The following is a 23,968-nucleotide window of genomic DNA, read 5'->3' on the forward strand; positions in this document are numbered from 1 at the left end:
ATCACCATTTAAAAACAATGACCCTAAAACCTGTCTCGTCCAAAAAAGTGCGATTTCAAGAATCGTCGTCACAGTTGTCTTCAAGCATCACCAGCTATAAAATCTCAGTTTAAACGTTAACAATGTGCAACAAAGTCCTTTTTAAAGCCCGTCTTTCAAAAAAAGTAGATTTTGTAAATCATATTGTTTGCCTTACCAGAGTTGTTAATCAAGATATTGTGTACTACAGTTGGTGACAGTTGTTGAAACAAGTATTCTGTGTCATTTTCTTTGTTCCAAACATTCAAAACACACAAAACTTTTTTTTTTGGACTAGACAGGTTTTAGGGTCGTTGTGTTTAAATGGTGATATTCTATGAACGGATTGACCAATTTCAGTAATTTTTTTTTCATCTAAAAGTAGGTTATGAAATTGGCTTTCCAGTCATTATTATGTTTGGTGCCACATATTCTTTTAAATATGACATATATTTTTTGGGTTTTGGGTTCCGCTTTTTTTTTGACTCGCCCTGTAAATAGGCCTAGGTGGGTTGCCTTTTCTTGTTTCTGTGTATCAAACGATCTTTTCCTCTCCTGTCTGCTAAATTCGCTCTTATTTCACAAGATTCCAACCCAAATGTAACTTGGTTAATCATTTCTGCAAGGCGTCTTGCATTTTGCCGAGGGCGAAGGTTCTCCCCATGACACTATTAACCTCGAAACACCAACGCATCGGTCCCGCCCATCGCGCTAAGTTTACCACTCCGTTCCAGAATCCGGTGTCCCTTGATCGTGACGCCATCGTCTCAGACCCCACGTGACCTGTGGGTCACCCACGTGCTATAATTAGCCCAAGGAATGTTGATTCACTGTTAATTATTTCCCCAAATCGTGTACAATGTCAACACCACACCCGATGCCCAACTGTTGCGAGTTACAAAGGTCGTTTTTTGATCATTTTTAGTACAAAATAAGAGTCAGATAATATCACTGTTTTTATTGACTCGATGGTACATTGCAATTTCCTGCACACATTCCCGCTACCTCAGGAGCCAACCGTTTAACCAGACGAGGAACGAGCGGTATAAAAGGTAGTTGGCTTTCGGAGGAAGTCACAAACATCCTCTTACTCGAAGTGAGAACACTAAAAAATACACTTCGCAAATTTGGATTTCTGTTTCCGAGGCATTGTTTCTGAAGCGGGTTACATCCAATAATCATGGGCGGTGCGAGGAAGCCGCTGGCCGGCGTAGAAACGTTGCTGTTGCTCGCTGTGGTCGGAGTCGGACTTGCTGTATTCATCACAATCTTGCAAGCTACGGTAAGCTTCAATCCAACTTCAAAAGAGCGGGTTTCAAATTTACACATTATGCTTCTAGCATTCCTCCTTCATCAACGTGTTAAGTTACCCCAGTCGGACAAAACGTTCTGTCCTTATGTTTTTTGTTAAGCCTAGTGTACGGGGTGGCGCAAAAGAAGAATCATTTGAAGAACATTTTGTGCGATATGGAAAAGCTATACTGTTCCCATGGAGCTATTGTTCGTTAATTATAAACTTATCAACTACCGGTTGTGAATAAGCACATTACAGTTATACTATGCAAGGCCAATGAATTTGTTGAACATTTTTAGACGGAACCTCTTGCTACTAGTCTGAGTATCACCCGTTATCCACGGAGCCAAGCTGCCAAGGGTCTCCTGCATGTATAACGTCTGATTGTCTAGACATGCAGATATATGCGAGCCGCCGCGCGCCAGCCAATCAGAGTCGACTTTACTAAATCGTGACGTCATTTCATTCCAGAATCAGGACTAAATGGTTTGATTGGTCAATTCGAATGCAGTGTTTTGTAATACAACAACAGCCGGGCGCATTATCGCGTAACATGATACAGAGCGCGTGACACATTTTTTTTTAAATCCATTTTGTTTAGTGACGCGCAACGGGTGAATGACCGAAGACCCGATATAGAAAGAGCCCCCTGATTGGTCCAAATCTAGAGGTCAAGAGGCGGTAATTAATCAGCGAATCTGCTCACATAATACTTGCTGCACCCTGCGTAGCCTTGGTCAATGCTCTCGTCGTTATTAGTCCCGTACGCGGTCAATCGTCGGCATATATCCTCACGCGCTATGCACATGCATGTAAAAATACAGCGCGAACAGCGACCTCACGCGGCCACTATTTTTATGCAAATCAGTTGGAGACGATGTCGAGCCTTGGTTCAATCGTCCATGAAAGCTTATGTTTTTCTTTACTTTGCGCTAGATTTCCAGCGCACGACCTCGTATGCGAATACAGATAATGTAGGCGGGGCTAATATGTGGAGTGTCCAATCACACCTTGGTAAATCCGGACGTCATCAAATTATTTGCAGCTATTCCGGCTTTTGCGGACGTGACAGGAACCACAGTTTTTGTGCATTGGTGCCGTGTGCAGAGACACACAATGTGTACGTGTATGGATTATGTACGGTGCCACGTTTCACTATACAAGTTTCCACGCAACGATCGACCAATAAGAAAACGACATTTAAGGTCAGCTAAGGCTATTAACATAATGAGCACCACCCCCAAAACCTCACATGGACGATTGAACCAAGGCTCGACATCGTCTCCAACTGATTTGCATAAAAATAGTGGCCGCGTGAGGTCGCTGTTCGCGCTGTATTTTTACATGCATGTGCATAAGCGCGTGAGGATATATGCCGACGATTGACCGCGTACGGGACGAATAACGACGAGAGCATTGACCAAGGCTACACCCTGCGTTGTAAAGTTGGGTATTTTTATTTACATAAACATTTTATAAAAGTCGTGTCAAAACATTTACAATTTACAAGACATCAGCTCAACATTAAAGGCTTGGCAGTTGAAGAAATGGCAGTGATATCAAAAACAAGATTGAGTCACGGGGTATGAAATTTAGTATTATAGTTATCAATTTTTAGATCACGGAAGACGATTTCGTCAGTAGAACTCTACTCCAATTTAAACGAATTGACATCGTTTGAAATGTTGATTTCTTCTAAATGACCGCTGGCCAGACGGAATAATTTCACGGGGTCCGATCTTTCGAATCCAAGTAAGCTTTATGATAATAATTTGGTAGGTTACTTTGGGATTTAATGCACATGATCCTATATGCCTTTATCAGTTCTGCAATGATGAACAAACTTAAAATCGGGGAGGTGGTATTTTTAATCTGTTTTTCAATCTTTTCAGGATGAGATCCCAGGCGCCACTTGTCTTCCGTATACTGAGGTGAAATTCCTGCAAGACCCGCCGGTTGCTTGGGGCAACATCACCTTTAAACCACCCCCGGATGACGCCAAATGTAACTTCTGCATGGCGACTCAGATAATAATAAGTCTGTGTTTCGCTTTCATCTGCGCCCTCTACCGATTAGTGACCATCTGCGTGGAGAAACTGGATTTGTAAGTCTCTTTGTGATTGGTTGGATCTTAGATACGCGGCTTGTGATTGGCTAGTCAGTGAAGCATCCAAATATTTGTCAATCTTTGATTGGTCCGTGTTATCAATGGGGGGGGGGGGAACCGGCTTGTGATTGGCCAAACTGTATAAAGTCTTGTTTAAATTATGATATTGGTGTTTCCATTGATTTAGTTCAAAGGTGTAAACATGAACAGTAAACTTTACTTGATCTTTGGTTGGTCATTGATGGAGAGAGACTCTTTGTGAATGGCTTTATAAGCTAATTTAATGAAACTAAACTTGGTTGCAGTTAAGTGCCGATATAAGACAGTCCAAAGCGGCCTTACAGAAATTCTAGGAAACATTTCGTGATTTCTTTTATCTCAAAAGTCTTGCAACATTTTTTGAAAATAATGTTGGAAAACTTCATGAAGTCATTTCTCATGAAAGTACAACCCATGAGATTTTTGCATATTTCATTGAAAATTTAAAATGTTCCTAATACCTCTACACTTACCTCTTGTGTTGCATATTGTAGGTCTCTCTTGCGAATCCTTTCCATCCCCTTGTATCTTTTGTCTGCTGCATTCGCTCTGATAGGGAGCACAGTTCTTCAGGTGGGCTTCAATAATTTCTGCGGTCAACTGACATCGTATTCCGGGTCGGACAAAAAGTGAGTAGGTACTTTTTATCTATGACAACATTTCTTAGCGAACATGGGTCGTTTCTCAAACCCCGACCTCGCTACAGATCCCGTGCACGGTGCGCCGTAGCTGTTTTTAATACATGTATATTGAAAATGTTCCTACTCATCCTACTCAGAGGGCAGAGATCATGGAGTTGGAGCCAAAACGGGGACAAAGCCGATGTTTGCTAAACGGCCCGGGTGTCGTGGACATTTTTTTCGAAATTTCGGCATCGTTTGCAGTTTGGCTTCAGTTCATGAGCTCGTGGCTCCAGACTTTGAGAACTGCAGTTCTGTACAATGGTCCATGTTTTATGACGGGATCGTCAGATAATAAAAAAGGACAATCTTCCATTGTAATTATTTGGACATTAAAGACTTGAAAATGAGTATAAAGCGAGGGATATGCGGAACAGACGAAGCTCTATACTAGTTTAAAAAAAGTTCATTTAACTTGCTAAACAATTAATGAATATTGAACGTAAAATGAAATAAGTTGTTTCTTTTACTCCTTCTCGTGGACTTTCCTCTTTCTCAAGATGCGAAACTGCAGAGAAATTCATCGCAAGTCTGCCAGATTCCCCAGAGGCAGAATTCAACTTCGTCAAGGAATTGTCGATCGCTACGGTGAGTAACTACTTTTATATTTCTGGGGACACACGGATTGTACATAAACCAACTAAAACGACTCTTTGCATATAAAAAGCGCCCTCACTGAGGACTGATCTTTGCTATTGTGTGATATGTGAGTAGACAAAGGGCACTTGTACTTTCATTGCCACTGAATTTAAATAAATGACAAAACAAACCTGTATCACCCAAAAAGGTTTCTGCCATTGACCCCAGTGATAAATACGCCCACTTCTGAAATTCAGGGGAAAATACTCACAACTTTCCAAGGTGCTTGAGACACACAAGCAAATTAAAGCTTATTTCATGATCTGTTCAATGTGTTTGGGTTAGCCAATGACTTTAGGTAGAACATTCCATTCAAATATAATATGACCACTCAAATTAGTCCTGCATGGAGCAAACAACCATTGTAAATAATGATGCATGCGCTCCATTGAAAAATAGAGCACTTTGGACCTAATTTCATCCGAATTTCACAGAAATACGAGCTTCCAATCCTGTGCACGGATGCCCTTCCTTCCTTTTCACAAACCCTCAAGTTCATGTCCCATAAATGCTTTAATTAATACCGGAGAATTTCGATCCTATTTACTGGCCTGCACCCAAAACCACATTAAATAGCGCCCTCATGGTCAGGTACAACGACCATAATATCTCTGACTTGTTCTCTTTCGTCAACAGATGGCGTCCTGGATCTGCATGGGTTTCTGGCTTCTGTTGTCTGTTCTTACGATTGTGAGCTTCGGTGCGGCTAGCAAGAAGAAGGATTCAGAAAAAATCAAGTCTTAAAAAAGCGCTTTCACAGTCTCAAATCCGTTTCGCTCGTTCCCAGCCCCCATTTCAAGGCGCTGGTACATGGTCGGGGCTAATCGTTTTGAGCTCCCATTGGACGATTTTTGTTTCCGATGACCCGGGTCAATGTGTTCTCAGCCCTCATTGGACAAATTGTTTACACACTGACGCGGGATCAGCTCTTCCGACTTATCAACACAGTCACTGAAAAGGAAAACAAGAAGGAACAAAATACATATATCTGATGATAACCGTTTGCTTTGTGCATGTTTATTTTTTGTTATTATAGAACAGAACTGAAAGTAATTCAAATGATTATCTAGGCCTAGTCGGTATATTCTAACATTTGCTGTTGTTACTCAGAGATCAAAACGAAATTATTTTAAATATTAGCAGCATTTTTCAACTTTCAGTATTGACAACGGAACCAGGTTGGAAGCGAGGCAAGATATGAAAACGGATGGGAGGATGTAGGGTTTCGGTTGGGTAGATGCATGGGGAACCGACAATTTTAATGGCAACCAGCGGATTTATAACCAACATTTTCGGGGTGGGTGAGGGTGGTGCCCGGTCGACCATTGCAAATTTAACAAGCCCGAGGGGGCCGGGCCGGGGGGGGGGGGGCTGGACCTCATTGTCTGTTTGGGTATTCTTTCTCCCTTTTTCTTTCGATTAATGTTGACTTAGGCAAAAAAAGTCTCCGGTTTCTGGTATGGAGCTTACCCAAAAAGTGGTGGAGCGACGCGGCTTTTTCTCTTTTTTTTATCTGATTTTTTTTGCTTCAAATGTCGGCTGATGACTGCAAATGGTGCCCGACTAAACTTAGTGCAACTTATATGGGAGTCCAGAGAGGCCACATAAAGCTTATTCTCGATCATAACCCCCTCTAAAAACACGTTAAAATTGTGCAGCAGCAGGATTCAAGTCAAACCAGTGAGTTTGGCGGTTTTGAGACATCATCTTTCATTGAAAAAAAAACTTTTTCATTTTGCCGACGCGCATGGCTACGGCGACGCGCGCGCATACCAGAAACCGGAGACTTTTTTTGGCCTTAGGGAAATAGTATGATTAGCATCGAAGTGATTAGCAGTCCTTTTCATTCCCTTCTGGTTTCATTAAAGAAGTGTGAGTGCACATAAGCTCTGGCCGTCTTGCATGAAAGTCTTTAAGATCTCGTATGATGTTATACACAGACCCATATGAACAGCGACCTCTATAGTCACATTTGCGTGTAGCTTGGGAGTTCTCCTTTCATTATGCAACACTATACTTCAGATGTATGCCTATACCTATATACAGCAATTTGCGATAAATACCATGTGACTGTATAACACATATTTTATGTGGTGAAGTTTTTCTATTGTATAAATAGTGGGGTGAAGTGTCATGAAAGGAACATCACCCGGAAAGTGAGGTTTGGTCAGAACAGACAGACAGACAGCCCAACAGACGGCGATAGACCGACCGACCGACCACCAAGTGACATGTATAGAAGCTCCTGCCAGAGCTTAAAAACCCTGCGTGTAGCCAAAGGGTACCCCCAAAACGATTTCTTTGTTTTGTTTGCTCTCCTAAACCGAAAATTGTTTGGGTCCATGCTCTATGAGTTAGTGAGCTATTTACCATTTGGAATTTTCCCCCAAGGGTTGTCCTTGTTCCGAGTCTATTTTTTTTTACATTATGGGGAACACTGAGTTGGCCCATGCAGTTGTACCATGGAACATGACCATTGCATGGGGAACACTGAGTTGGCCCATGCAGTTGTACCATGGAACATGACCATTGCGTGGGGAACACTGAGTTGGCCCATGCAGTTGTACCATGGAACATGACCATTGCATGGGGAACACTGAGTTGGCCCATGCAGTTGTACCATGGAACATGACCATTGCATGGGGAACACTGAGTTGGCCCAAGCAGCTGTACCATGGAACATGACCATTGCATGGGGAACACTGAGTTGGCCCATGCAGCTGTACCATGGAACATGACCATTGCATGGGGAACACTGAGTTGGCCCATGCAGTTGTACCATGGAACATGACCATTGCATGGGGAACACTGAGTTGGCCCATGCAGTTGTACCATGGAACATGACCATTGCATGGGGAACACTGAGTTGGCCCATGCAGTTGTACCATGGAACATGACCATTGCATTGGGAACACTGAGTTGGCCCATGCAGTTGTACCATGGAACATGACCATTGCATTGGGAACACTGAGTTGGCCCATGCAGTTGTACCATGGAACAAGACCATTGCATGGGGAACACTGAGTTGGCCCATGCAGTTGTACCATGGAACATGACCATTGCATGGAATATGACCTCCATTAAGCTAATAAATAGTACATGCTGGGCCCGGACTTGATCAGACATGCAATACTAGTCGCCGGCTGTCGCCGCGTGGTCAGAAGCCATAAAACAAAAGAAGAAATTACGTTGTTTTGGTGTGTTTTAATTAATTTACTCATTAATTAAATCATTCATGAGTTGATTAGTTGCACTATTTTTAATAACCTAAAATTAACACCGGATTGATTTAAAATTACTAGGAAATAAGCTCTCAGCTGGTGTCTAAAACAAAATCAGAAAACCTATCCACAGCGTTAAGTTATTAATTAGTTACAGAGGGGTACAAATTGTACCCCAAGAGACTCATAAAATGAAGAAGAAAAATGGACCATCTGAGAGAACTTTGATGTACAAAAAAACCTCCCAATCACAATGTCTGAAGTTGTGTGCGGTGACTTTTAAACGCACCATTAACTTCCGTTAGTGCCTATAGCTATTAAAAGTCGTGTTGGCTAATGGTAATAAAAATATGCTTTACAAATTTATCTACATACTCCCACCTCCCGTCAACGCGTCACGTCACGTCCATGCATTTAATACGTCAATGAACCTTTTTTTAGCTCGTGGTAAAGTTCAAGTGTTCTTGATACGTTCAGTTGTAAATACGAAAGTTTTGTTGTGTCGTCTGTTATCGTTTTGGAGTGCGGAGTTTGCTCGCTTACTTTGCGTTAACCTTTATACCTTTTGCATGAGTATACAAGTCATAGGCCGAAGTCCAAATTCAAGTTCCCAGCTTTCGCCATTTTGCATGTGATTTGGATTTGAAGAGCGCACAGATTAATGCGTTAATCTTCACTAAAAGAGAGGCTGTGTTGAAAACCAGTGTCCGTTCCTGTTTGAGGACAAAACAGTTTGCGCAAATCACCTACAACCTGTAGCTACGGGAAGAATTTGTCTTCGAACCAGGCGTTAAATGCTGCGTTGACATGGGTCGAGTAGTTAAACCTGTAGTCATAGTGGAGGTAATCGTATTGGTGGCGGCATTTGCGGCTGGTTTGACGGTTATCATCCCCCTCCTCGAAACTGAGGTAAGAGGAGTTTTGTTGTAGCCATTTTGTGTCGTTAATGGGACATTACGTTCTGGAATGCGCCCAATTGGACTTCAAAACGCGTTTTTAAACGAAATGATGTTAATTGGAAAGAACACTTAAAAGTTGGATATAAACGTCCACACAACCATCCTTTAAAAACTGGGCGTGTTTGTGTTATTCTTGCGAGAACCACGCGAGAACGAAGTTTGGGCGTCAAATTTTCGACTCGAAAATCGAGCTGTTGAGTGTAGTGGTGAATCCTGCCGCATATGCATGTGCATCGCACTCTGTGGACGGGCGATAAAAACTTACATTTTATATTGGTGTTGTGTGTTTCATGTGACACACACACGTTTGTTAGGGTGTAAATCGAGGATTTTCTTTATTCCTCTTCCCTTTTCCTTTGTTTATACTTAAACTTTTTGGCAACAGCTCTCATTGGTTTTGTACACGTTTTCCAACCGAGGAGCCCTCGATTCTGTTTCTCATGTCCTCAATTTATCGATGGTGTTGTACTCGTGAGTCCTCGATTTACACCATGAACACACACACACATGTGTGTTCTGCTATAATCATGAGGACCTGATCCTTTCCTTCTTTTGTTCCCTATTGTTCCCTTCTCCGGAGGACCTGGGCCGGGACATGGGGCCCATTGAAATCGCACACACACCATTAATTGTCCCAAATACTCAGTCTGAATGAATAACCAACCACACAGGTCCACAAAACGCAAAACTGGTTTACGTGGGCATTTGTACTGTACAAAATTGAATGGAAACGTTTGGAAATACGTATGGGTATGCACCAAAATGCCGCTGCATGTAAACAACCGTTTCCCCGGGTTTTTTTTTCGAGAACGGCAAGACCGTGACATCAGGTTGGTTTTCTTTCAACCAGACCTTTGAAATAAGTAAACAATGTAACATTAAGATTTTCGGGGATTTCAGGCAGTAATGCCCCTTTAAGTTGTGGGTTGCTGTTGTCGTTGTTGCTCTTGTTGCTGTTGTTGATGCTGCTGTTGTTGTTGTTGTTGCTGCTGCTGTTGCTGTTGTTGTTGATGTTAGGTCATCAGCCTGGGGGTTTGGCCAGTATCAAATCAGGGCATAAATGATTATAGTGCGCATGCGCAAGGTATGCCGCCCTAGAGTGGTAACAAGCATTTTGATACACATTTAAAAAAAAAAAAGGTGATAACACCCAAAAAACTGCCACCCATGCAATGCTATCACATATTTTCCAACTCTGGAGGTGTATACCTTGCCAAAAATCGCTATGACGATTATTCCCCTCATTTGATACCAATGGCCAAAATTTTGGGCCGAGGCTGATGACCTATGTTGCTGTTGTATTTTGTTTATGGTTGGATATAAATAAATGTTATATTGAATCGAATTGAATTGAATTGAATGCTGCTGCAGGCTGCTGTTGCTGTTGTTGCTGCTGCTGCTGCTGTTGCTGCTGTTGTTGTTGTTGTTGCTCTATCTGTTGTTACTGCTGTTGCTGCTGCCTGTTGTTGTTACTAGTGTTGCTGCTGTTGCTGCATGCTGTCGCCTGTTGATGTTGCTGTTGCTGCTGCTCTTGTTGCTGCTCTTGTTGCTGTTGCTGTTGTTGTTGTTGTTGTCGTTGTTGTCGTTGTTGTCGTTGTTGTTGTATCTGCTGTTACTGCTGTTATACTGCTGTTGTTGCTGTTACTATAGTGTTGCTGCTGTTGTTGCTGTTGCCGTTGCTGCTGCTGCTGCTGTTATTGCTGTTGTTGCTCTAATTGTTGCTATTGCTGTTGTTGATGATGATATGCTACTGCTGTTGTTGTTGTTGTTGTTGTCGTCATTGTTGTTTTTGTAGTTTATTTTTAATGGTTTTTTTATGTTGTGCTGACAACTATTTTCTTTTTCACAGAACGAATTGCCTAAAATCAAGTGTCTTCCGTACTCACAAATCGAATTCAGTGACCACAACCCACCCCACTACTGGTTGACTGATGTGGAAGTCCAGCCTCCAGAATCGAATGGCCCGTGCGACTACTGTCTGTTCTCGCAGATAACAGTCGTCGTGGCCGCTCTAGCCAGTATTTTGTATCGTCTGGTCACACTCTGCGGTGAAAAATATGATTTGTGAGTACCACAATATGTAATGTGTATATTACGAACCCGATAACAGCGCCCTCTTTTGGTTGTGAATAAGATAGGTTTAGTCTGGTTCCCAGACCTGACAGTTTTCCCCCCGACGCTCACGTCTAAATTGTAGGTCAGGCAGAAATCGCGGCTAAAACTAAACATGACGACATTGATGGCCCAAAGCTCGGCTTCGTTTCGGATTTGGCTTCATCATTTATAACTTTTAAAAGTACAGCTAATTTGATTGACGGTAAATGAAAAAGAAACCCTAAGGCCAAAAAAAAAAAGTCTCCGGTTTCTGGTATGCGTACGCGTCGCCGCAGTCATGCGCGTCGGCAAAATGAAAAAGTTTTTTTTTCAATGAAAGATGATGTCTCAAAACCGCCAAACTCACTGTTTTAACTGGAATCCTGCTGCTGCACAATTTTAACGTGTTTTTAGATTGGGTTATGGTCGAGAATAAGCTTTATGTGGCCTCTCTGGACTCCCATATATATGCACTAAGTTTAGTCGGGCACCATTTGCAGTCATCAGCGCACATTTGAAGCAAAAAAATCAGGTAAAAAAAAAAAAAAGCCGCGTCACCGCACCACTTTTTGGGCAAGCTCCATACTAGAAACCGGAGACTTTTTTTTGGCCTAATTGTATCTGGTGCCGATGGCATTGAACTAAAAGTGATATAGAATGGTGAATGTTTGAAATCACCTTCTAAAAGCGAAAAAAAGGAGTCTTGTAAACGAATCTGAATGGACATAAACGCTGCTCAGTCACTTAAATGATTGAACTGAAATTATTATTATTATTATTTATTCGGCCAACAATTGAACAAAAGTACAATGACAAAGCAAATAAAAAGTAAAAAAGTAAGCAAAAATTGGAAATTGAAAAGTAATACCAGACAAGACTGAAGAATGCAAGTAGGAATGGGTCGGGGGAGGGGGAAGGGAAGGGAGGGTGGACAGTTTGACAGGGGAGAGGAGATAGAGGGACAGAAAACAATAGAGGGACAGAAAACAATATTACATTCCAAACCAGCCAGGGTAAACAAAAGTGTACTAAAACACTGTAGCCCTAAGGCCTGCCAACCCATGCTCGAAATGTCTACACAAAAATTAAATAGTATTCAGTGTAAATATAAATATATATTGGAATCGAATAGCGAAAATGAAAGGCGTGTTCAGAGCGATTCTCAAATTCAGACGAAAATGAATGACCGATTTTCAGAACATGAACATTTTAGAAAATTGGCCGGGAAATCCAATATTAACTTAAACTCAGTTTTTAGATTTTAAATAAGCAAATAAAACCCAAGCTATACTCATAATTAAACCTGGGAACTATCCGAAATTGTCCGAAGTTTGCCGAATGTATTCGGCAAACTACGGTCATTTTCGGAAACGGGAGGCATTTCTCCCCGTTTTAGTCACGTGACTTATATTTGTTTTACAATGTATTACTGGCGGCTACCTGACCTATTCATCTTGTCATCCCTAAACTTGGTACAGGTCCTTCCTACGGACAATGTCCGTGCCTCTCTACGCGATGTGCACGTTGGGCGTCCTCGTTGAGGGCATCATCCTCCAAGTTGGTGTCAACCGGTTTCTTGGATCTGCCATGGTTTACAAAACCTACACTGACCCCAAAACGTAAGAGACCCCAGAGACCTTTCTCTGCCACTCTGAACCCGTTGACAGAGCTAGCTGGGGGGGGGGGGGGGGGGGTGTCACCCCCTGGATCTGCGCCTGGCTGCTGTTTATCATATACGTACGTAGCGCGCGCGCTTCGCTCGTACATCCGTCCTCACTGCAAACAGGGCGCTGGGAAGGGCTGATGAGCTTCACAGAATCTTGTGAAGGAAGTGGGGATGACATTCTGGGTAACTTATCATGACCTATATAAAGATATATCAGAGCTGCAGCCCGCATTGTTACGTACAACGGGGAGCCAGCCGCTGCAGGATTTTTTTTTTACTAGAGGCGTCACGCGCGTCGGTACTTAGTGCGCAGGCGTAAGTTACGTCACAAATGAGCACTGATCGTCACATAGTCATCGCCCAAACGTGACATTATTATGATTCAAATATTATGTTCAAAATCTTTGATCTTGTGAGCTTTGTGCGTTCCCCCAGCTTCAAGGCACATTGGCCACTTTTTGGTGTAGCAGACATAATGACACACATGGCCTGATATCTGCTGTACAAGTCATGATGATGAGGCCTACTGTCTGCTACATGAGGCCATGACACACACATACGGAGTGTCATGGCCTAGCGGTTATCAGCACCAGACTCATGCTCTGGTGTTTCAGAGGCAACAGTGACGTGGGTTCGAGCCCAGGTCTGGACATGCCCTTAAGCAAGGCACTTTACCATTCTTGCTTCGTCCTTCGGATGGGACGTAAAGCCGTACGTAGGTCCCGTGTGTTGTATAATGCACGTTAAAGAACCTAGTAACACTTGTCGCTAAGAGGTTAAGGGGTTTGCCCCGGTGTTGTTTCTGGCCTCCTAAACTGCCACGCGGAATATTCAGGAGAAGAACCAACCAAGAACCAAGAACCAAGTCCATGAGCAAGTGAGCATATAATTTATAGTGTTCAGTGATTGATATAGTGTTGTATTAAGACATGTGAGTTTGTATTTACATTGCAGTTGCGACCAGGTCCAGGCCGGATTGCAGAAAGCAGCAGATAAGAGTTCCCAAGACCTGAGCCTGAACTTCTGTAGTGAGCTCAGCATAGTGACGGTAAGTCATTTTTTTCTGCAGCATACATCGTATTTTAACCAATCACTTCACGAATCCTAGCAGGAAAATTTATCACGATGTGTGGATGGAAGACATTTAGGTTCTCGTAGTATTTTCCGTTCAATTAAACTTACCCCAACAAAAATATTTGATGAAAATGGACATGGGTTCGAACCACAGATCTTACAATCCATAGTTCACTGAGCCACTGTGGCATCTCGACGAAAACCGTTCTTTGTACATGCATGACTGAGTGATAGCAATCGTGTGACGTCATTGTTATTTTCTTATGAATAAACATGTACTTGCTGAATGATCATGATCAATTGACGATTATGTGCTGCAAATAAAAACACCCCTGACAGTAAGATCTCCCTGCAGCAATTAGACTGGTTCCCAACCCAGAAAATGTCGGGGTAGCCCAAAGGCCTAAATTGTTTCAATTCACGAGCGAATCGTAAATCGAAATGTGTGAAATGCATTATATGAACATGTAGAAATATTGTATAAAACAGTCTTTGATTGTAGAGCTGTACCTTGACTTCATCAAAAGTGGCTTGTATATGCGTTTGTTTACCTCTGTTGGTTTTTAATAGACCTTTTTCCACTTTTATGTAAACACATTTCTAGTTTACTTTTACATTTGTACAGCTGAAACTCCCATTGTTTAATTTTCAATGCTGTATGTTATTTCAAACTATATTTTGTCTTCGAAATTAGTCAAAATTTGCCACATTATTTAAAGTGACTAATCTTTAAGTTCATGACCCCAGTGCCGGACTGAACCCGTAATTTCAAGACCGGCTTTCTCTTATCCGCCGTAGGTGGCGTCCTGGATCTCGACCTTTACCTGGTTGAGTCTGACCATACTGGCTGGAGTTCAATTTCACCTGCAACGACATGCACCACAGCCAAGCGACAGACAGATGCTAGTCTATGGCGCCGGGGAGGATCAGAAGACTTAGTCAAGTCTAACGTCTGTTGACGTCAGATTAAGTCAGTTTGAACGATCATGGGAATCAATGTCAACATTTCTGGTTCTAAAAGACGAGACTTTCCGAACACAATGTAGGCTTACTTTTGATTTTACATGCTGACTGCGAGAATGTACAAGATTTCGCGAGAAATTGAAGCCTTAAAGGTTTAACCGAAATGTACAAGATAATCTGCTTAAAGTTTTGCTTACATTTTTCATTTGACTTTTACCGAAGTATTAGAGTGACGCTTCCCACGCCCTCTGTTGTCACAGTGATTAGCATTACAAAAGTTCCTACGATAAAAATAAGATCAGCTACATATCTCTGATTGATTGCTTTGCGTCGTTTTTACCTTTCCATGTAGTCTGATTGGTCTATATTCTCAAGTGCGCGTTCACGCGTAACGCAGTGTCCACTATGCGCGTTTAATATTTAAATGAAGCTGACCCCAGGTCAAACGGACGAATTGTTTCTATATAGTGGCCATTCGGACCCGTGATTCACCCGCGTGAAAATCTCTGGAATGTTGGATTACCTGGTGACGTCACGAGGTGTGTTCATGAATCCATATCGATTCTAATCTCTAGATAATGCTCGTAATCTGGATTAATAAAACAAACTATCCTTTCGGTTCTATCACATTTTCAAAAGGTTTTCTCAAATATTGCCAACATTTAGGGATCTCAGTATTATTAAAAAAATATCCTATTTTCAGAAAATATTCACAATTTTTTGGAGAAAGGAAACCACACCCAGGACAACACAATATTTTGTTTCTGGGCCATTCCATTAATTTGGGGTCCATTTTTTTTCGTGTCTCTGTTCCATTTGATATATAATGTAAATTCGGGCACATTCTTTTCAATTCTGTAACATTTATTTCAATGATGCCATTCTTTACAATATGTAAAAACATGTATAAATTACATAAGGAATACAATTATAATGTGATATTTGATATGTACATAGTGATTAATAATACAGGGTGGATAAAAAAACGAAACCAAGATTGTTAATTGGGACAGAAGTAGGGCACATGTGAATCAAAAGGAGATATCCTCTGCTAGGGTTGAATCTCCTCTTTAAAATGGCTCCCTGATCATGACCTTACATTCACGGTTGACTGAGCAGTGACCAATTTTATGAAAGGGTCTATTTAGAGACTTGCGCCACTTTTCATGGTGAAATCTCTTCTTTTTTCCCCACCTGCCTTGATTGGCAACTATAGCCTTTCACTCTGAGACAATTGACACAGCAAAAACCACAATTGAAAAGTGGCGCAATTCTCTAAATAGTTACTCTTTCATAAAATTGGTCATTGCTCAGTCAACCGTGAATGTAATGACATGATCAGGGTGTCATTTTAAAGAGGAGATTCAACCCTAACAGAAGATATCTCGTTTTGATTCACATGTGCCCTACTTCTGTTGCAATAAGCAATAATATCTCGGGCTTTTTTTTTTTTGATCCACCATGTAAAGTAACAAATTACATGACAACATTTAAAGGTTTAAGCAAAACGCTTTCGTATATGTTCAGACAAACATGCAACTATGTACTGTAACATGGACATATAAACAAAAACAACAAGAGCAATACAAGTGTGAGACAATGCCTAATTATTAGTTCACAAAAACACCTTAATTTGTTAACAGGATTCGAGGAACTGAGTTTTTATTTTTTCACAAAGACAGACAGTGATGGTAATGATTTATATTAAGAGATTCATCTAAGATATTCCAGTATGAGATGCCTCTCCGAGTGTTATTAACATGAATGTTAGATGTTAAGGTAAAACAAGATGTTAAGATGTTAGATGTTGAGGTAAAACAAAATACATGAAGTTTCCCAGATTAAGGTGGTATAAGTCATTACATTGTAATATATTTAATTTAGTAAGTAACGGAGCAGAATAATTAATGCCTTCTATCTCGTACATGCCAAAAAAAAAATAGTTTGAAGTCAATTTTAATGGTACTGGAATGGCAAATTACACAGGTCATGTGTATAAACAGTGACAAAAAAGTCACACTTCTGACGCCAAATTTCTAGATTGGCCCTTCGAATAGTTCTCTGAGTATATCATAATGATGCACGCAGCTAGTGCCAATGCTTGAAAATAAGCTGAAATCACGAACAGCCGTTCATGACTGTAACTAATACACTTCTCTGTCGCTAAGTGAGTTGTCTTCACCAATGAACGACTGAATGAAAATAAAACATGAGTAACGTGCACCTTTCAGTCAGTATCATTTTGATCTTAGCAACTATTAATGTTTGTATTTGGTTTCTAGAGGTTTTTCATCTCAGCGATATTTCCCTGATCGGATTATTAAGGGCAGGAACGCCTTTTTTTGGTGGACTTTGTTCGATTACGTAATACCGCTTGGTAATTACGTGACATCATCTCCACGGGCAATTAGATTTCACGCCAAAGCAAACACAATGTGTGGGATTAAAATGTTTTCATTAAATATTGCCTGATACTAGTTAGCATTCGTGGTCCTTGATTTTCCGATTTGGAACATTCTCAGTTTCGTCAAGAGTGCAGTCGGTTTAGTTTATTCTTTCTCCTCACGCATCTGGTCGACAATTGAATTTGGAGAAATAGTTTTTAATTTTATCAATATACAAAGCTTCTCGCCAAAGAAATTACGAACACATTTGTTTTTGTAGCAACCTCTGGTTTCTCCCTGTGTATCAGCGTTCAGATCTTTTTGAGAGTTTTTGTTAGAGTTGTTTTGAAGCATTTGAATCTTTAACAATGTCGTCGGCTTGTTCCCGTTGCTTGATCCTCGTGGAGACGGTGTTTCTTCTGGGGGCATTAGCGGCTGGATTGACGGCTAGCATCTCCCTGCTGCTCGCTCGGGTGAGTTTGAAACTTCCTTAGATTCGCCATAAGCTCTTTCCTTTGTACAGTAAAAATGATTAAGCATTTTATATTGGCCGCCGTTAATTCGCATTAATTTCAATAGTGGGTCACACAAGATTTTGCCATTTAAAATCCTCATTTAAAATCCCCATTTGCGGTCTCATTAACAAAACTTTATGGTATATCATCTAGGTATGTGTAATGTGTAATTCAGTCCTTTTTGATAGCTGTATGATGTTTAAACACTTCTGCTGCTGCTTCTGCTCATACACAACGCCCTCAGTTGGACTATCTCGGTACAGTGGTCAAATGTGGCATGCGAGCTTAGATTCTGAAGTGGGCGCGGCTTACTAGATTCCTAACATTGATGTAGTCCAAGGTTGACTTGAAGACATTCAGGTCTGGTGTGGGAGCGGATATCTTCTGGGATAAGATTCCACTCTGGGATAGATCTTGGGTACAGTGAGAACTTCAGGCAATCTTTATTGAAGCTATAGGTGTTCTATATGAGTACTTTCCATTCATACGACGTGAGTGGTGCGAGTCATTGTGACGAAACTGTTCAATGTTGCTTGGGATCAAACCATGGGTTTCCTTATAAATTGTTGTAAGTCTGGCTTTTGTTCAACGATCCTCTAGTGTGTAACATTTCAATATTCTACCGTAGGACAGTTGCACTAGTTTCCCTACTGTAATCTTTAGTGACGAAGCGAGCCGCTCTCCGTTGCACTCCTTCAATGGTGTTTTTGTGAGTTCCATGGTGGGGGTCCCAAACTGCGTTACCATACTCAAGTCCGGGACGAACCAAAGCCTTAAACGCTAAGGCTTTCACATCTGAAGAGCAGCTGTTCAGCCCCCCCCCCCCCAAGAAAATACAAACAGAAATTCCTGAATGCCTGTCATTGGTTCTCAGCTATGTTTTTGCTTATGTTACGTCTTAATGCTAAGCATTCTTTTGTAGTCAACTAACACCTGGTGCATTTTCAAACCAGGACGAGATTCCAGACTCTAACTGCTTACTCTATGGGACTTTCAACTGGACCGGAGGTGCCGTAGAGGGCGACAAACCAAGATGTGATCTGAGTCTGGTCTTCCAGTTTGCTGTGTGCGCGGTGGCGGCCGTAAGCGCCGTCTATCGGTGCCTTAACATACCGTGTGAGAAGTTGGACATGTAAGAGATCATTCGTTTTGATGCCAATGTCAATGATCTATATTTTAGAAATATTGTCACGAGAGGGCGCACTGCCTAAATTTAATAATAGCGACCTCTCATGGCCGAGAGTTTCTATGTGATTTTTTTTTTTTGAATTAAACAAGCTCACTTTAAAGGGACAAAAAAAACCACCTGAATTTTGATTGGTAACTGTTTGGAAATTGTATGATAATAAAGGAAATCCTTTTTGAGTTCAGTTTTATAAAAATGGAATGTTGTAAAACTATTTACAGTGTCAACTATGCTCTGTCACATGAGGGTGCTGTTGCTTTAATATGAACTCATTTCAATAAATTTTCTTTGTAACTATACGGACCTCTATTCGTAAAATGGAATTTGCGTTGGGGTGATGTAAATGCAATACATGCATTAGGTTTTGCCCTTCACCGACCGGTGTTTATACTTCGGTAATTTACGAACCTCTCAGTCAACTAGTTCCTTTTCACTTCCCCAAAGTTTTCCTGGAGTGGTCCAACTTAACAATTTATCGTCATTTTTTTTCAGAAAATGCTTCCGCGTGTTGTCGATTGTGATCTATATTGTGTGTGTGGCGTGCGTGTTGATTGAGTGCATCTTGGTCTACTACGGAGTTGTGAGATTCTGTGAATCGATGATAGAAACCAACTCAGCCCTGCCCGAGGATTCCAGGTAAATAGTGGCGTCTATACAATCGGTGGGGGACGGGGGAACACTTTTTTAAACTGGGGGATATCATATCGTCTCCCCCCGCTTGTTTTCGTCCCCGAAAATAAATGAAGTCTACATTTGATTCTATAGGGCAGAAAAGCTGATTCAATAACTCCAAACCCGAAAATGATGTTTAAATGATGATCTTATCGCCCTCTAGTGGTGGCTTTGACGTCATGGATGTTTGAGCCAAATGTGAAAGCATTTGAACGAAAAAATGAAGCAATGTGTAAAAAATACTGTTTTTAAACAAAACGTATAGTAAAACGCCCTATGGTAGTCACCACAGTGCAACCAAATGAAGTCATGTTATAGATTGTTGGCCGACCAATATTTCTGCAACATTTCAGGAGAATATGTAAGGAGTCAGGTGAAACCTAAAATACCCTCTGATCCTGTTCTGATAAGGTTAAGTGTTGCGACGTTAACTCATTTCTGCGTCATTGTCTTACTACTAACCACGTTCCTTTGTATTTATCTTTTTTGTTGTTGTAAACTTTGGGATTCACTCCTTCTCCTTCTAGCTGCGAAGACAACCAACTCGTCTACAATGAACAGAATGGAACGGACGTGGATTTCTACGGTTTCCTCAAAATGTCCACGGTAAACAAGCCTCTTTTCTATCAACTTTCAAATTTTGCGAGAGGGTCATTCTAATGTTCACTCCGTACTTGTCTCACATCTTGACTGACTGACTCCCCGTATGACAGACTGACTGACTGACTCCCCGACTGTTGAACCTAATTGTCAGCCTGGCAGTGCTTACCCAGTAACGCTAACGAATTGGATAAATTTGGCCCGTTGTGTAGACCACATGCATGAAACTAGACTTCAAATGTGAATCAATAAGGGCGATCCACAATGCAGTACGCCACCCAGAGTTTGCACGGAGAGTTTTTTGTCCCAGTGCATTGTGCAGCGCGGGCGGGACATTTAAACGTTTTAGTGTTTTCCGGTCAGTAGTTTCGTAAGCGTATGATTCGAGGATCTGTTTGCCCTTTTCTTTTTATCAATATTGCGTTTTTGACAGATCGCTTTGCCCCAATCTGAAACATATTTACGAAAGCCCTGTAGTGCCATCAAGTATATATTTGGCCAAGTTCGTTTTTATGAGTTATATATTTCGCAAGGTTCGTTTTTATGAGTTATATATTTCGCAAGGTTCGTTTTTATGAGTTATATATTTCGCCAAGTTCGTTTTTATGAGTTATATATTTCGCCAAGTTCGTTTTTATGAGTTATATATTTCGCAAGGTTCGTTTTTATGAGTTATATATTTCGCCAAGTTCGTTTTTATGAGTTATATATTTGGCCAAGTTCGTTTTTATGAGTTATATATTTCGCAAGGTTCGTTTTTATGAGTTATATATTTCGCCAAGTTCGTTTTTATGAGTTATATATTTCGCCAAGTTCGTTTTTATGAGTTATATATTTCGCAAGGTTCGTTTTTATGAGTTATATATTTCGCAAGGTTCGTTTTTATGAGTTATATATTTCGCCAAGTTCGTTTTTATGAGTTATATATTTCGCCAAGTTCGTTTTTATGAGTTATATATTTCGCCAAGTTCGTTTTTATGAGTTATATATTTCGCAAGGTTCGTTTTTATGAGTTATATATTTCGCCAAGTTCGTTTTTATGAGTTATATATTTCGCCAAGTTCGTTTTTAGGAGTTATATATTTGGCCAAGTTCGTTTTTATGAGTTATATATTGTCCAAGTTCGTTTTTATGAGATATATTTTACGGAATTACGGAGTTTTATGAAGTTACGGAGCCCCTAAAGGGACATCCATTATTATTTTTTTATCCCGTGCGCACGACATAATATCTCGTGCGCACGAGATAATTATCACTGGCGCACGACATATATCACGTGCGCACGACATAATATCTCGTGCGCACGAGATAACTATCCCGTGCGCACGAGATATATGTCGTGCGCACGACATATATCTCGTGCGCACGACATATATCTCGTGCGCACGACATATATCTCGTGCGCACGAGATAATTATAAGCATTAACGGAGCTTGCGCATGTCGTGCGCACGAGATAAAAACATAATTTTGGATGTTCCTTTAGGGGCTCCGTACCAGACACGCTGCTTTCGTTACAAACAAACTTGTCCGCTGCACGTGCAGCAAGCTCCGTTAATACTTATAATTATCTCGTGCGCACGAGATATATGTCGTGCGCACGTGATAATTATCTCGTGCGCATGAGATATTATGTCGTGTGCACGAGATAGTATGTCGTGCGCACGTCATATATGTCGTGCGCCTGTGATAATTATTTCGTGCGCACGAGATATTAGGGAGGTTTCGCAAGCGAACGGATACGCTTACACTTACGCTTAGCTAACCGTATCCGTTTTTTACTTACGTGTAGCGAGCGAGATATGCGTGTCGTCTGCACGTTTAGCGGATAGTGAGTGGCGTATGACGTCATACGTGCAGACGACACGCATATCTCGCTCGCTACATGTAATTAAAAAACGGATACGGATAGCTAAACGTAAGTGTAAGCGTATCCGTTCGCTTGCGAAACCTCCCTATTATGTCGTGCGCACGAGATAAGAAAATAATTTTGGATGTCCCTTTAGGGGCTCCGTAACTTCATAAAACTCCGTAAAATATATCTCATAAAACCGAACTTCGACAAAATGTATCTCATAAAAACGAACTTCGAGAAAATGTAACTCATAAAAACGAACTTCGAGAAAATGTAACTCATAAAAACGAACTTCGAGAAAATGTATCTCATAAAAACGAACTTCGACAAAATGTATCTCATAAAAACGAACTTGGCGAAATATATAACTCATAAAAACGAACTTGGCCAAATATATAACTCATAAAAACGAACTTGGCGAAATATATAACTCATAAAAACGAACTTGGCCAAATATATAACTCATAAAAACGAACTTAGCGAAATATATACTTGATGGCACTACAGGGCTTTCGTACATATTAGCTCAAGTTGTCTACCGACAGTCATTCACATTGACCATGTTTTGTCGATCGTAAACTTGAAAAAATGGACTCTCCACTGCATTGTGAATCGCCCGAATGGCGCCTGAATATATTGTTTACACTTAACCCCATGGGCCCGGGAAGCGGTCATGGCCGCAGCCGCTAATCCTCATTGGAATGCAGTTGCCAGCTGTGGTATGCCGTGGCACACGGCTAGTGGGTAGTTCCACAGCTGCTGCTTTTGTGCTGTCCCGCTACCACACAAAGGCTGTGCAGTCATGCGGGCCACTTGCTCTATGTGTGGAGGAATGTCCCCATTATAACCCGTGCTTAAGGGGTTAAGACCAGTAAACTGGGCTCGGTTAGTCTTTCCTGTCTTGACATTGTGAAATTTAATTTGTCTTTTTGTAGATCGCCTCTTGGGTCTCTCTGGTCACGTGGTTAGCCTTGACAGTCATCGCGTGCGTCAGCATGTGTTTCAGAAAAGATGAGTATGACGCTTAGAGTCAGCCGTCTAATGACGTCACCGTGACGTCAGAGTACGTAGAATAAAGTGGATAATTTAGACAGAAGGCTGTGCTGAACTTCAAGTCTAACCACGAAGATACGTCATCGAGAAAGTCATCAACAAGAAATATGTCACATTATGTTATTTATGATTTTAGGTAAATGTACATTATCTCGCAAGCTATAAAAATTACTGTTTGGCCTGAAAAATATATGTAAGCACTTGGCAACCTTAGCTTTAATTATAAGAGGTCATCAGATTTAAAGACTAATTTGGAATATGCCATAATCACATTGAGAATGAAGCGAAAAACGTACAGATTTTTCATGCATTTTAGTAAAAATTAAGCCTCGCAAACAATACAGTAAATCATGTTGGACATTTAGATTGTATTTTGGACTTCAAAGAACTATTTTATTCAAGGACGATCTGTTTTATATACAACCATGACTACCTAATATTGAGATAAAGAACGAGTGGTTATACATATCATGATAAGAAATTAAAATGGAGGTCAACTTTAAGTATTTCACACCCGATGATGGATTCTATACAGTGGGATGACGTCTTATTACAAATAGTACTAAAAAGTCAAAGTATTGGGAAATATCTGAATTTATAATAGATGTTAGACTCAATATTTACATTTTAACCACTTTCTCTCGTTCTAAGTTGAACAATAATTAAATCTAATTAATCGAAGATGACACTTTGTGTATATAGTTAAAACAAATCGAATTATTAAACAGGAAAGGACTATAGGAGCCTCCAGATAGAACATCGCTCAATAAAGTTTTGGATTGGTTTGACCCTGGGCATGTGTAAAAATAAGGATGTGTTTTTCACTTTCAAAATTTAGCTATTTCAATAAAGTTCAAAGAAATCCCGTTAAAGAATGTCAGTAAGAATATTTTTCATTTTTCAAAAGTTGAAGAAAGAAATTGAGTGAAGCGGGGTTTGAACCTGTGACC

At 40.9% G+C, this 23,968-nt stretch overlaps 3 protein-coding genes across 3 annotated transcripts; all 3 read left to right on the forward strand.

Annotated features, from left to right (window-relative positions):
- Nucleotides 1-752: 752 nt before the first annotated feature.
- On the forward strand, nucleotides 753-6,269 carry LOC119742528. The gene is made up of 5 exons (XM_038218491.1): nucleotides 753-1,300; nucleotides 3,205-3,416; nucleotides 3,953-4,087; nucleotides 4,639-4,726; nucleotides 5,414-6,269. The coding sequence occupies exons 1-5, from the start codon at nucleotides 1,199-1,201 to the stop codon at nucleotides 5,519-5,521; spliced, it is 645 nt and encodes a 214-aa protein (XP_038074419.1). The 5' UTR covers nucleotides 753-1,198; the 3' UTR covers nucleotides 5,522-6,269.
- A 2,333-nt stretch (nucleotides 6,270-8,602) lies between these two features.
- Nucleotides 8,603-15,735, forward strand: LOC119743384. The gene is made up of 5 exons (XM_038219774.1): nucleotides 8,603-8,907; nucleotides 10,807-11,021; nucleotides 12,530-12,670; nucleotides 13,672-13,765; nucleotides 14,590-15,735. Exons 1-5 carry the CDS (start codon nucleotides 8,806-8,808, stop codon nucleotides 14,728-14,730), a joined length of 693 nt encoding a protein of 230 aa, XP_038075702.1. The 5' UTR covers nucleotides 8,603-8,805; the 3' UTR covers nucleotides 14,731-15,735.
- A 1,488-nt stretch (nucleotides 15,736-17,223) lies between these two features.
- LOC119742974 lies at nucleotides 17,224-23,809 on the forward strand. The gene is made up of 5 exons (XM_038219264.1): nucleotides 17,224-17,611; nucleotides 18,607-18,785; nucleotides 19,332-19,475; nucleotides 20,039-20,117; nucleotides 22,901-23,809. The coding sequence occupies exons 1-5, from the start codon at nucleotides 17,507-17,509 to the stop codon at nucleotides 22,991-22,993; spliced, it is 600 nt and encodes a 199-aa protein (XP_038075192.1). The 5' UTR covers nucleotides 17,224-17,506; the 3' UTR covers nucleotides 22,994-23,809.
- The last annotated feature ends 159 nt before the right edge of the window (nucleotides 23,810-23,968 follow it).

The sequence above is a fragment of the Patiria miniata genome, unplaced genomic scaffold (assembly GCF_015706575.1).
Source record: "Patiria miniata isolate m_02_andy unplaced genomic scaffold, ASM1570657v1 HiC_scaffold_6, whole genome shotgun sequence".
NCBI classification, from domain to species: domain Eukaryota; kingdom Metazoa; phylum Echinodermata; class Asteroidea; order Valvatida; family Asterinidae; genus Patiria; species Patiria miniata.